Source organism: Bos javanicus, chromosome 7 (genome assembly GCF_032452875.1).
Source record: "Bos javanicus breed banteng chromosome 7, ARS-OSU_banteng_1.0, whole genome shotgun sequence".
NCBI lineage: Eukaryota > Metazoa > Chordata > Mammalia > Artiodactyla > Bovidae > Bos > Bos javanicus.
The window spans coordinates 6200858-6214167 of record NC_083874.1 but is presented as its reverse complement, the minus strand read 5'-3'; the positions used below and the strand labels follow the sequence as shown (position 1 = coordinate 6214167).

The following is a 13310-nucleotide window of genomic DNA, read 5'->3' as shown; positions in this document are numbered from 1 at the left end:
TGTCCGACTCTTTTGCTAGCCCGTGGACTGTAGCCTGCCAGGCTCCTCTGTCCATGGGATCCTCCAGGCAACAATACTGGAGTGGGTTGCCATTTCCTTCTCCAGAGTGGGTGACATCTCAGGGGGCTGACAGGCTGTCTCAGGGTGGTTCTCACACACACAGCCACCCCACCCAGCCTGGCCAGGTACTGAGCCTCCAGCGTCCCCTGGGAGCACTCCCCTTTCCCCGAAGCCTCACCTGCATCAGACAGCAGCCTTCACCCCTGGCGCTCACAAACAGCCCCGTGGGTAGGCTGGGGATCTGGGGAGAGAAGAGGCTACGGTTCCCCTCCGCCCACCTGCAGACACACAGGGACAGACAGGCAGCGAGGAGGGGCTGCTCTTGCTGCCCTGCCCCCAGCCCTGGTCATGGGAACACGTACCGCGGCCATCTGCAGAAGCTTCTGGTTGCCCCTGTGCAGCTCGAAGGTCTCCTGGTAGTCCAAGTTGGTGGAGGCCAGGGAGACGGTGAGGTTGACGCCGCCCGCATAGGACAAGATGGCGTACTCTGCCAAGGCCTGCAGAGCCACGCAGGTGTCCTGGGGACACAGCGGGAGACCGAAGTCAGCCCCAGAAGGTGCCTCCACCTGTGCCAGAGGTCTGGCCCAAACTGGGGGTTCCATGGACCCTCACTGAGGCCAGGGACTCATGTGGCTGGAACGGAGAGCAGATCTGGTGTAGACACCCACAGAGTTGGGGACCCCAGGAAGCTGGGGGGCATCTCCACAGAAGGAGGGGCTGGTCCCTATCCCAGAGCCTGCCGCCTCCATCCCTCAGCCCCATCCTCCCATCCTCTCTTGGGCTTCGTGCTCCGAGAGGTGCAGGTAAGGAGCCGTCCTAAGACTAGAAGCACTGGGTAACTTCCTAGAGGGCTCTGAGTCCCGAGTCTAGGCCACCCAGACCTGAGCCCTCCCTTTGGCTCTGCCTGGCGCACCTGAGTAGAAGAGAAGCCCCCGAGGGCGTTTCGCTGCTGGGACAGCCACTTCACCACAGGCAGGGCGGTGGCCACGTCTCCCAGGAGGGTGTAGGTCAGCAGGGCATAAGCTGTCATTTCCACCTCGGCCGAGACCACTGCAGTGGAAGAGGCCGGCTGGGACCCAGGACCCAGTGCCCAAAGCAGGCACTGGGGGTGGGGTGGCCCATACCTGTCTGATAGACCCCGTCACTGAAGCTTAGGAATGCATCCTTGTCCACATCCCGGGAACCCGTCAAGCTCCAGTGGGTCACCCCATCTGCAAGGCCAGAACAGATCAAGGCTGGACCCCAGTGGAAGAGGGCACCAGGGAAAGAGGGCACCAGGGAAAGATGGCAGAGACAGTAAGGGCCTTGGGGCTACATCTCAGATCTGCAACTACAGGGTCAAATCCAGCCCCTCCTGCACCCCTGGTTGCTGCTGCTGCTCAATCACTTCAGTTGCATCCGACTCTTTGCGACTCCATGGACTGTGGCCCACCAGCCTCCTCTGTGTATGGGATTCTCCAGGCAAGAACATTGGAGTGGGTTCCCATGCTCTCCTCCAGGGGATCTTCCTGACCCAGGGATTGAACCCACATCTCCTGAGTCTCTGGCACTACAGGCAGATACTTTACCACTGAGCCCACAGAGGAAGCCCTGGCAGACATTACCAATCCATGGCTGCTTTTCTGAACTCTCAACAGACATCACTAATCAATGGCTACTCTTCTGCATCCCTGGCAGACATCCTTCATCAATGGTCTCCCTTCTGGTTGGGGCCCTGATGCTGGCCCGGGGGGTTATCCTCCCTTGGGGCCCAGGAAGTCACTCCCTATTTCCAAAGACACCAAGGATTCTAAGCTCATATGAAGTATAAAAAGCCCTCAAAACACAGAAAAATCAGCCCTCCCAGCCTCAGATCTTGAGCATTTAGTTCTAAATTGACACCATCATTCAACTGGGTGGTTTTAGAATTTTGCTTTTGAAATATTTTTTTTTCTTCTTGTTAAGCAGAGAAGGTGATGGAAGCTTGATCCCAGTGCAGCTGCTGGGGAAGGCCAAGGGGCAGGGGGAGGGGACTGATTTTGGAGACATTCCAAGAAGTCACGGCTTGGTGACTGGGGCTCCCCAAACACAATGGGGAATCACTTTGTAGTTGAGGAGATGGACACCACCAGAGGGATGAGGCTCACCCAGCAATGGGGGGCAGGGTGGGGTCTGGCTGCAGCCCTCCCCTGCCTCCCAGCACTCTGCCTGAGGATGGTTTCTAGGAAGTCTGGGGGATCTTCTACCAGGGATCCCTGAGCACTCTTCTCCCCATTGGGGGCTGGGGTAGCATCCTTTGTTTCATTAGGGAAGAAAATGATGCTCAGGCTCAAGCCACCTTATCAAATGAAGTCATTAGTAGATGTGATAATGAATAAGTAATAAATAAGGGCTTCCCTGGTGGTTCAGACAATAAAGAATCAGTCTGCAATGCAGGAGACCCAGGTTCAATCCCTGGGTCAAGAAGATCCCCTGGAGAAGAGAAAGGCAACCCACTCCAGCATTTTTGCCTGGAGAATCCCATGGACAGAGGAGCCTGGCGGGATACATTCCATGAGGTAGCAAAGAGTCGGACACGCCTGAGAGACTAACACACACCAGGACTTCCCTGGTGGCACAGTGGTAAAGAATCTGCCTCCCAAAGCCAGAGATGCAGGTTCAGTCTCTGTGTGGGGAAGACCCCTGTAAAAGGAAATGGTAAGCCACCCCAGTAGTCTTGCCAGGGAAATCCCCTGGACAGAGGAGCCTGGTGGGCGACAGCCCATGGGTTAGCAAAAGAGTCAGACACGACTTAGCAACTAAACAACAACAAATAAATGAGTAAACAAAACAGAGTGAGCCAAGGACGCCTCCTTAGTTTCAAGCACGTGTCCATGAGCTGCTTCCTGTGTCTGCTGGGCTGGTGGGCAAGGGCACCTACCCTGGGTGATAGCCAGGCTGCGGAGTTTTCGCAGAGCGGCAGGGGCTGCAGGGCTGCGGAGCAGGGTCAGCGCGTAGGCGGTCAGGGCACTGCTGTAGGGGTCCGTAACCAGGGATGCGCTGGACTCCAGGAAGTGTCTGGCTTTGGTAATGGCACCCCTCTCCTCCTGCAGGGTGGGGTGGGAGTAGGGTGGGAAGTGGAGCCCTGGGAGGCTGCTCAGCCTTCACCATGCAGACCACCCTCCCAAAAGTCCCAGGGGCATGCCTGGGAAACCACTGGATGGCTTGCAGCCCCTCACTTTGTATACTTCTGGTGCATGACTGCCTACAGCCCCGGCTTTCAAAACCCCCCATTCCCTTTCTTTTATTAATATGGTGGTGCCAACATTTTCCAAATGAAGTCTGAGCATAACCATTCAACTCAGAGACACTCAGGAGGAAGCAGGGAGAGCCCTGGCTGCCCTGCCCCATACCACACCATCACCAGGCTGGCTTCTAAGACCTCCCAGCTCAGGCCCACCTCATCCTCCAAGCCTCACCTCAATTGTCACCCCCTCCAAGAAGCCCACCAACCCTGATCATGCTCTTGCCCCACAGTGTGAGTGGCTGGAGGACAGAAACCAAGTTCATTGTCCAGTGATGGCCTTAGTTCAGAGAAGCTGCCCAGTAATATAGGTTAAATGGAAAAATGAGTGAGTCAAAACATTCATGAATTTAAGGACTTCCCTGGTGGTCCAGTGGCTGAGACTCCGCGTTCCCAATGCAGGGGGCCCGGGTTCAATCCCTGGTCAGGGAACTAGGGCCCATGCTGCAGCTAAGAGTTTGCATGCAGCAGTTAAAGATCCCAAAGGCTGCAAAGAGGACTGAAGATCCTGTGTGCCACAAACTAAGACCCAGAGCAGCCAAATAAATGAGTAAATACTGTTTGTTTGTTTTAAAGTAGACATTTCTTGTCTTGTGGACCTGGAGGCCAGAAGTCTGAGATCAATGTGTTGGCAAGGTCGGTTCCTTCTGAGGGCCACGAGCAGAGGATTGGCCGCAGGCCTCTCTCCTGGCCATCTCCTCCCTGTATCTCCACGGCGTCTTCCTTCTGTGAGGGTCTCTGTGCCCTAATGTCCTCCTTTTCCCAGGATGCCAGGCATATTGGATCAGTACCCACCCTAAAGTCTGCATTTCAACACAACTACCTATATAAAGGCCTTGTCTGCAAACACAACCACATTCTGGAGTCTTGGGCTGGATCTGTAGCTCCCCTTCACAGATTTGTATTTTGAAGTCTTAACCCCCAGTGGTTGCAGCGGGGGGTAGCGGGGGACAGGCTGGTGCTTTGGGAGATTATTAGGTTTAGATGAGACCAAGAGAGTGGAGCTTCCCTGGTAGCTCAGCTGGTAAAGAATCCACCTGCAGTGCAGGACACCCCAGTTCAATTCCTGGGTCAGGAAGAATACCCACTCCAGCATTCTTGCCTGGAGATTTCCATGGACTAACACACACACGCAAGAGAGTGGCGCCCCTATAATCAGTTAGACTGCTTATAAAGGAGACCACAGTGGTCTCTCTCTCTGTCCTTCTCTCCCCTCAACCCCATCCCACCTCTCTTCATGGTCAGACACCAAGAAAAGGCCACGTGAAGACACAGAGAGAAGAGATGACTGACTCCAAGTCAGGAAGAGACCCCTCATTAACAATGGAACTGAAAAAAAAAAAGACTGAATCAACCAGAACACTGACCTTGGACTTTCCAGTCTCTAGAACCATCAGAAATAAATGTCTTCTCTAGGACATAGAAGCATAGACTTATAGAGGACATAGACTTATAGAGGAACGGATAAAGGAGATGTGGTACATATATACAATGGAATATCACTCAGCCTTAAAAAGGAACAAAAGTGTGCCATCTGCAGACAAGTGGATTTACCTAGAGACTGTCACACAAAGTGGGGTAAGTCAGAAAGACAAAAGCAAATACTGTACATTAACACATATATGTGGAGTCTAGAAAAACGGTGCAGATGAACCTATTTGCAAAGCAGAAACAGAGACACAGTGTAGAGGACAAATGAACAGACACCAAAGGGAAAAGGGGGATGAATTGGGAGGCTGGGATTGACATATACACACTATTATGTATAAAACATAACTAATGAGAACCTACTATACAGCACAGGGAACTCTACTCAATGCTCTGTGGTGACCTAAATGGGAAGGGAATTCAAAAAAGAGGGGATATATGTACATGTGGGTTTCCCAGTTGGCGCTAGTGGTAAAGAACCGACCTGCCAATGCAGGAGATGTGGGTTCGATCCCTGAGTCACGAAGATCCCCTGGAGGAGGGCATGGCAACCCACTCCAGTACTCTTGCCTGGAGAATCCCATGAACAGAGGAGCCTGGAGGCCTACAGTCCACGGGGTTGCAAAGACTCAGACACAACTGAAGCGACTTAGCACATATGCATATGTGTATGTATAGCTGACTCATTTTGCTGTTCAGTAGAAACTAACGCAGCACTGTAAAGCAACTACACTCCAATACAAACTTTTAAAAAAGAAATAAAGGTCTGTGGTTTAAGGCCCTGGTCTGCGGTATTTTGTGACAGCAGCCTGAGCTGACTTAGGGGGTTGGGGTTTTGGGCAACCCAATTCAACCTCTTAACACATGGCAAGTGAGGGGCCCTCTGGGCAAAGCATGTGGAACACGGAGGGTCTTAGGTCACAGCAAACTCTAAACACAGCAGTTGCAAATCTGCATTGTGAAGCGGAAAGATCTGAGAAGCACCACAAATCATAATTCATCATCAGAGGTTTTAGCATTGGCACAGATGTGAGGAATGGTGGAATCCCTAGCCTGGCGGCTGAGATCTGTCTATCCTGGGAGTTCCCTCTGCAGGGGACATGCCACTCCCACTTGGGACAGCCTCACAAAAGTGACACAAGCCTTGAGTTCCTTGGGACATCTAAGCCCTGCTGGGTCCAGTACTAACTGTCCCCAAAGGTTCTAGACCTTTCTCCCCCGAAGCATTCATAAGTTAAAAAAAATTTTTTTTAAATTTTTTGGCTGCACTGCACGACATGTGGGATCTTAGTTCCCAACCAAGGATCAAACCCAAGACCCTGCATTGGGAGCACGGAGTCTTGAACTACAGGACTGCCAGGGAAGTCCCATCCAACGTTTTGTATCAGGCTTCCTAAAGTCAGCCCACAGGTCACTGTCCAGGATAATGACTGAGCCTCAAATGATTCTCCAAATGGGAGCTGGGGGCTATGGACAGTCCTGGGAAGGCTTGAACTCAGGGACACATGCATGCCCCTCATGACTACTGCCAGAATCTCTCATGCATCTGCTTAGGTCACAAGAAGTGGTAAGGTCACAAGAAGTGCTTAGGTCACAAGAACTGTGACCATTGGAAAGCATGAAAATGTCCCATTAATGAACAGAAGGAGGACAGCAAGGAAGAAATAGAAGCTGAAGATGGCCAGAAGATGGCCAGCCTGGCTGGCAAGGGGAAACTGCTCACTCGCTCCTTCAGCCCAGCATCTCCCGGGCCCCGTGCACTTACCTCTGAGGCTGGATCCACTTCCAAGAGCGCAGCCACCACGTAGGCTGTCAGTGGGACTGTGCCGTGGATCCCACCCTGTAAGAGGATTTGTGGGTCTCACCCCAACCAGAGGGGACAGCCTCCCAACCCCACTGGCCGCAGACAAACCCGGGGAGCAAGCAGCACAAGGCCAGGGCTCCCGGAGGAGGCTGAGAAGCTGCTGACCTGAATGTCCTTGTTCAGAATCCTGCCCACTGCCGGGAAGGAGCCATCTGCCTGCTGCTGCTGGACAATCCAGTCCTTGGCGGCCTCCAGCTCCAGAGGGTCGATGAAGATGAAGCTGCGAGCCTGGGCGAAGGACTTGAGGACAAAGGCTGTGAGCCTGAAACAGGATGGAGTACAGGCTGAGAGAGCTGAGACAGCAAGGGCCGGGCTGTCCCAAAACAAAGTCACCTCCCATGTGCCCCTTGAGGGACTGTGGTACACTCCCCACATCACCCAAGACTCTGCTTCCTTCTCTGTAAGACACGAGGGCCCAGTCTGCCCTGTTGTGAGCACTTGATGGAAGTGTGTGGGCACCCAGCAGGGCCTGATGATACAGCCTATCTTCCCTGTTAACTCCCTCCCACCTGGGAAGCACCTTTTTCTGAGCCTGTCAAGTCCCCCACCACCACCATGTGTGAAAGACCTTCCTTGTTGCGCCTCCATAACCATTTCCCAAGAGATCCTCAGTTTTGCTGAGAGATCCCAGGGAAAACCAGCAACCAGGTACCCTGGACACTTGGGCTCCTCTGTAGCCCTGGTCAGCCACAGCCATGAACATTCCAGTCCCCAGGTCTGCAAATAGCTTTGGAATGGGCACATGAGGTGATGCCCGGAGCAGCTGCAGCCATTTTGCTACCACAAGAAGAGCAGCCACTGTGCTGAGGAGGTCCACAGGGACCAAGGGAAAGAACCAGGGGCCCAAGTGCATTGTCAGGCTGCCAGGCTGGCCAGTCCCGGAGACTTCTCAGCTCTGCGGTGTGAACTCATGTTCAGAATTCCTTTTTCAGTCATTTTTATGTTGTTTGCAGCTGAAAACATCCCACAAACCCATTCAGTCACTCAGTTACCCAGGTCCTGAATGCAGAGTGCTCCTACTTCCTTTCTTTACAGGATGAAGTCTTACTTGTTGTCCTCTCAGTATTCATTGAGAAGTCTTCTCAATGTTCAACCCAGGGGTGTCCTCTCAGAGGAAGCCTCCCAGCACTTCCACTAGCATTTAGCACCTCCACTCTTGGATGAGCTGGTTGCTTCTAGACTCCCAGGCCCTCCCTCTGTGTCTACCCTCATCTCTGCAGCCTGTCCCTTGCTCGCCCCGTCCCCCATCCCAGCTGTTGCTAGTGCAACCTGAATGGGAGATGACGGGGCTGGGGGATGAATGAATGAAAAAAAAAATGAACTCGGAAGAACCACCGGATGGAAACCAGGGAGCCAAGAGGGACAAACAGCAGAACTGTTAGCAAGGGAAATGCCCCAACTCAAGACGAAAGAGTAATCCATCCTCTTCAAAATCGAGTGGTTCCCCTACTCCACACCCATCAGGACGGCTACTGTAGCACAAAAACAAAACAGCAGAAGACAGCCAGTACTGGTGAGGATGCAGGGAAACTGGAGCCCTTGCACACTGCTGGTGGGAATGGAAAATATTACAGCCACTGCTGAAAACAATACAGTGATCCCTAAAATAAAATGGAACATAGAATTGTCATGCTGTTGTTGTTGTCAAGTCACTATTTGATGTTTGCTTCTTTTGTGACCTCAAGGACTGCAGCCCACCAGGCTCCTCCAAAGAATACTGGAGTGGGTTGCCATTTCCTTCTCCAGGGAATCTTCCTGACCCAGGGATCGAACTGGTGTCTCCTGCACTGGTAGGTAGTTTCTTTACCACTGAGCCACCAGAGAAGCCCTTAGAATTATCATATGATCTGGCAATTCCACTTCTGGGCATATATCCCAAAGAAATGAAAGCAGGGTCCCAAAGAGATATCTGCACACCCATGCTTGTAGCAGTGTTATTCACAACAGCCAAACTGTAAAAGCAACCCGGTGTCCACTGACAGATAAATGAACAAGAAAATGTGGTACTGAGGTAGGATGCAGATGGGCCCCTGGGCTGAGCAGTTGCAGTCTGTCAGATTGAGTAAATTGGAGCTTGTTTTCTCCTGACATTTCAAGGAAAAAAGTCAATGGTAGGAGCTGAGCCCTGCTGGAGTAAAAAGATAAGAAGATCACATCTCTCATTCTTGAGGTCAGGAAGTCCTCCCTAGCTGCACATGCATGAAACAGCTCCTAGGGGGTATAAAGGGAGGAGGCACTAACCCATAACCTCTGCTCCATCGGGCTTCCAGAGACCTCCTCACTGGAATCCATTGTGGTTAAAAGACTCATGTGCACATCGGGAAAGGCCCTGGGTCAGGACAGATGTGGGAAATGAAGCATGACTGGCCACAGGAAAACAAAAGCCCGGAAAAACTACCTCCGTGTAAGTGACTTAAATCACTTCTCTGGCACACTTCCCATCAAGGAGCATGCCCACATCGTTCTCTGGGTGTGTATTTCTGCTTTGGTTCTGCTCTAAATGAACTGCTTCTTTGTTCTCTTTGCACATACTGTGGCTCCAATAAACTATGCCTGCTTTACAAACTCTCTTTGCGGAGTTCTTTCTCCAAAGAAGATGAGGACTGAGGTCCTCTTACCTGCCAACATCAGTATATCCATACAATAGAACATTATTCAGCCTTGAAAAGGAAAGAAATCCTGAAAAATGCTTACATATGGATGAACACTGATAACATGATGCTAAGTGGGATAAGCCAATCACAAAAAGGCAGGTACTGTATGATTTCATTTCTATGAGGCGCTTAGAGTAGCCAGAATCAGAGACAGGAAGTAGGATGGGGCTTCCAGGGTCTGCAGGGGGAGGCAAGAATGGGGGGTTAGCGTTTAATAGGTATCAGTTCAGTTACACAGTTGAGCCTGACTCTTTGCGACCCCATGGACTGCAGCACGTCACCCTTGCCTGTCCATCACCAACTCCCGGAGCTTGCTCAAAACTCATGTCCATCAAGTCGGTGATGCCATCCAACCATCTTGTCCTCTGTCGTCCCCTTCTCCTCCTGCCGTCAATCTTTCCCAGCATCAGGGTCTTTTCCAGTGAGTCAGTTCTTCGTATCAGGTGGCCAAAGTATTGGAGCTTCAGCTCCAATTAGTCCCTCCAATGAATATTCAGGACTGATCTCCTTTAGGATGGACTTGTTGGATCTCCTTGCAGTCCAAGGGACTCTCAAGAGTCTTCTCCAACACCACAGTTCAAAAGCATCAATTCTTTGGTGCTCAGCTTTCTTTATGGTCCAACCCTCACATCCATACATGACCACTGGAAAACCACAGCTTTGACTAGATGGACCTTTGTCAGCAAAATAATGTCTGTTTTTTAATGTGCGGTGTAGGTTGGTCATAGCTTTTCTTTCAAGGAGCAAGTGTCTTTTAATTTCATGGATGCAGTCACCATCTGCAATGATTTTGTAGCCCAAGAAAATAAAGTCTGTCACTGTTTCCACTGTATCCCCATCTATTTGCCATGAAGTGATGGGAACTGGATGTCATGATCTTAGTTTTTTGAATGTTGAGTTTTAATAGGTATGCTGCTGCTGCTGCTAAGTCGCTTCAGTTGTGTCCGACTCTGTGCAACCCCATAGACGGCAGCCCATCAGGCTCCACTGTCCCTGGGATTCTCCAGGCAAGAACACTGGAGTGGGTTGCCATTTCCTTCTCCAATGCAGGAAAGTGAAAAGTGAAAGTGAAAAGTGAAAGTGAAGTCACTCAGTCGTGTCCGACTCTTCACGACCCCACGGACTGCAGCCTACCAGGCTCCTCCGTCCATGGGATTTTCCAGGCAAGAGTACTGGAGTGGGGTGCCATTAATAGGTATAGAGTTTCAGATTTACAAGATGAAATGAATTATGAGGATGGATGGTGGTAACAGCTGCACAACAATACGAATGTATTTAATACCACTGAACTGCACACTTAAAATGGTTAAAATGGTAAATTTTATGTCATGTATACATATTTTAACACAATAAAAAAAAGAAAAAGAAAATCAAGTGACTCCAAGCTCTGTTTCTGCAAATTGTCAGAATCTGAAATATTAACCTTAAAATGTACCCCAAGCCTACGAACCAGCTTGTCTTGGTCACTTTCTTCCCCAGATACCCCAAATCCATCCTCTTCCTTATATTCCAGGCCCCTGTGTCAGCCTGGCACCTCATGGCTCCCACCGCCCCCACCAGCCCGACACTGTCCCATCACATGCTCTGTACACAGCAGCCAGAAGGACAGTTCAAACACTGCAGGATCCAGATGGAACTTAGTTGCCTCTGCGCTGGCAACTGTGAAATTCCCGAATTCTGCTACACTGTTCTCTTTACTTTTCCATTTTAAATCACCAACAGGGATAAACAAACTGTGGTGCATTCTCACGACTGAATCTTATTCAGTAATAAAAAGAAACGAGCTATCAAGCCAGGATAAGACACGGAGAAAATTTAAGTGCATATTCCTTAGTGAAAGAAGCAATCTGAAAAGGGCCGCATGCTCTGTGATTCCAGCTCTGTGACATTCTGGAAAAGGCAGAACTACAGGACTAGAAAAAGGACCAGCGGTGGCCAGGGGCTGGGGGTAGGGAGGGACGACTATGCAGAGCCCGTGGGGTTTTTAGGGCAGAAAACTATTCTGTATGATACCTTAATGGTGGGCAGGTGACAGTGTACATTTGTCCAAACCCATAAACCATGCGACACAAAGGGTGAGCCCTAATGCAAACAACAGACCTCCGTTAACAACAATGTAAGCAATACTGGTCCATCGATTACAACAAATGTACGTCATTAATGCAAGACGTTAATACTGGGGGAAAACTGCATCGAGGGAAGATGGACTGTATGGGAACTCATTCTATCTGCTAAAAGTTTTCTATGAATCCAGAACTGTCCTAACAAATTAAGTTTATTCATTCAATATGCACATAGCCCAGCATGACTCAGGTTACAGCCATGCTTTGCACCAAGCCCTCTTGCTCCCTCCAGAATAAAACCCAAACTCCTCTCCTGCTCAGTCTGGCCCTGGCAGCCTCTCCTCCCTCGTGGCAGGCCACTTTCCTCCTGGCCTGTGCTGCCAGCCACACTGGTCCCCTTCTCTGGCTCAAACTTGTCAGGGCTGCCTCAGGGCCTTTGCACAGGCTGTTCACACTGCCTGGAATCCTCTCCCCTTGGATTTTCATACAGCTGTCCCTCATCTCCTTTGGAAAACCTTTCTTGACCACCCCATACAATTGTGTACCTCATCATACACTATCCCCTCAACAAGTTTTATTTGCTTTATAGATATGAGAAATTATATACTTGACACAGTAGCTTTAAAATATATCCACAAATGCCTTGCTTCTTCTCCTTTCAAGCAGTGGAATAGTGTAGGCTGTACCGAGTGACTGGATTCTAAAGACTAGAATCTGGTGGGGGTGACAGTATGACTCAGGAAATCAGCTGATAAAAGGCATGTGGCACTCTCCTTACTTTCTCTCTTTGATTTTCATTCCAGGGGAAGTCAGCTGCCATGCTGTAAGGACACGCAAGCAGCCCTATGGAATGGTCTTCAGTGAGAAACTCAGGCCCCCTGTCCACAGCCGCGGGAGACGACCAACTTGGAAACAAATGCTCCAGCCCTAGTCAAGCCTTTCGACGATGGCAGCCCCAGCCAGTACCATGACTGCAACCTTGGGAGGGATCACGAGCCAGCAGTGCCAGCTAATCCACGTCTGAATTCCTGACCCACAAAACTGAGACAATAAATGTTTGTTGTCTTAAATGGCTGTGTTTTGGAGGTAACTTGTTACACAGCAGTAGCTAACTATTACATCTCGTGAAGGGTCTCTCTTTCTCTCTCGGAGGCAGGGACCATTCCTTTCTTGTTCCCTTGGAGCTAGAACAATAGCCTGGCAAATATTAAACATTTGAATGAACAAACGAATAAATGAATGAATGTACATTGGACGCACAGGCCCTGAGTTTAAAGGAAGCTGGACTGGATCCTGGACTTCCCACCCAAGTATTTAGGCGGTGCTGGTTTAGTTGCTAAGTCATGTCCAACTCATGCAACCCCATGGACTGTAACCTGCTGGGCTCCTCTAAACCATGAGATTCTCCAGGCAAGAATACTGGAGTGGGTTGCTATTTCCTTCTCCAGAGGATCTTCCCGACCCAGGAATCAAACCCAGGTCTCCTGAATTGCAGGCAGATTCTTTACTGACTGAGCTATGAGGGAAGCCCTAAGTATTTAGAGAGTGGTGCTAACAAGGCATCCATCCCAGTGGGTACCTGGCACTGTAATGAGCATGTCTTCACCCTTATCCCACTGCCTCTTAGATCCTGGTCTTGAGACGGATGTGTGGTGAGGAAACAGGTTTAGAAAACTTGAACAGCTGGTCTAAGGTCACACAGTTCACACAAGACTGAGACTGGGTTTGCTCAGCTCCAGGGTGGATGTCCCGTGGATTGCTGTTGCCAACGTCCTGTGCATCCTGCAACTTTGATCTGTGAGGAGGTTTTACAAGGCCAAGGAGGAGAGGCAAACTGCTGGGTGTCACGTTTCCATGACCACAGCAGAATTCATCTTCTCTTGTTCAGTGTGTGTGTGAACTGTGGGAAGGCGTTCACAGATCACAGCTCACTATTTCTGACTGGTGGAGGCCTCTTGGAACTGTCGGGACTTGGCCAG

At 50.5% G+C, this 13310-nt stretch overlaps 1 protein-coding gene across 3 annotated transcripts in view; it reads right to left on the bottom strand.

Moving 5' to 3' along the window:
* Positions 1 to 13310, bottom strand: part of CPAMD8 (C3 and PZP like alpha-2-macroglobulin domain containing 8) — a 100882-nt gene that overhangs the window by 12194 nt on the left and 75378 nt on the right. For all 3 annotated transcript variants that reach the window (XR_009737330.1, XM_061421697.1, XM_061421698.1), the window contains 7 exons: positions 6720 to 6876; positions 6516 to 6590; positions 2960 to 3125; positions 1185 to 1271; positions 974 to 1110; positions 423 to 578; positions 239 to 301 (listed from right to left, as the gene is read on the bottom strand). Coding sequence is in view for 2 of the 3 variants with exons in the window: in XM_061421697.1 (XP_061277681.1) it covers positions 239 to 301; positions 423 to 578; positions 974 to 1110; positions 1185 to 1271; positions 2960 to 3125; positions 6516 to 6590; positions 6720 to 6876 (841 nt within the window). In the remaining variant the exon portion in view is untranslated. The remainder of the gene's footprint in view (positions 1 to 238; positions 302 to 422; positions 579 to 973; positions 1111 to 1184; positions 1272 to 2959; positions 3126 to 6515; positions 6591 to 6719; positions 6877 to 13310) is intronic.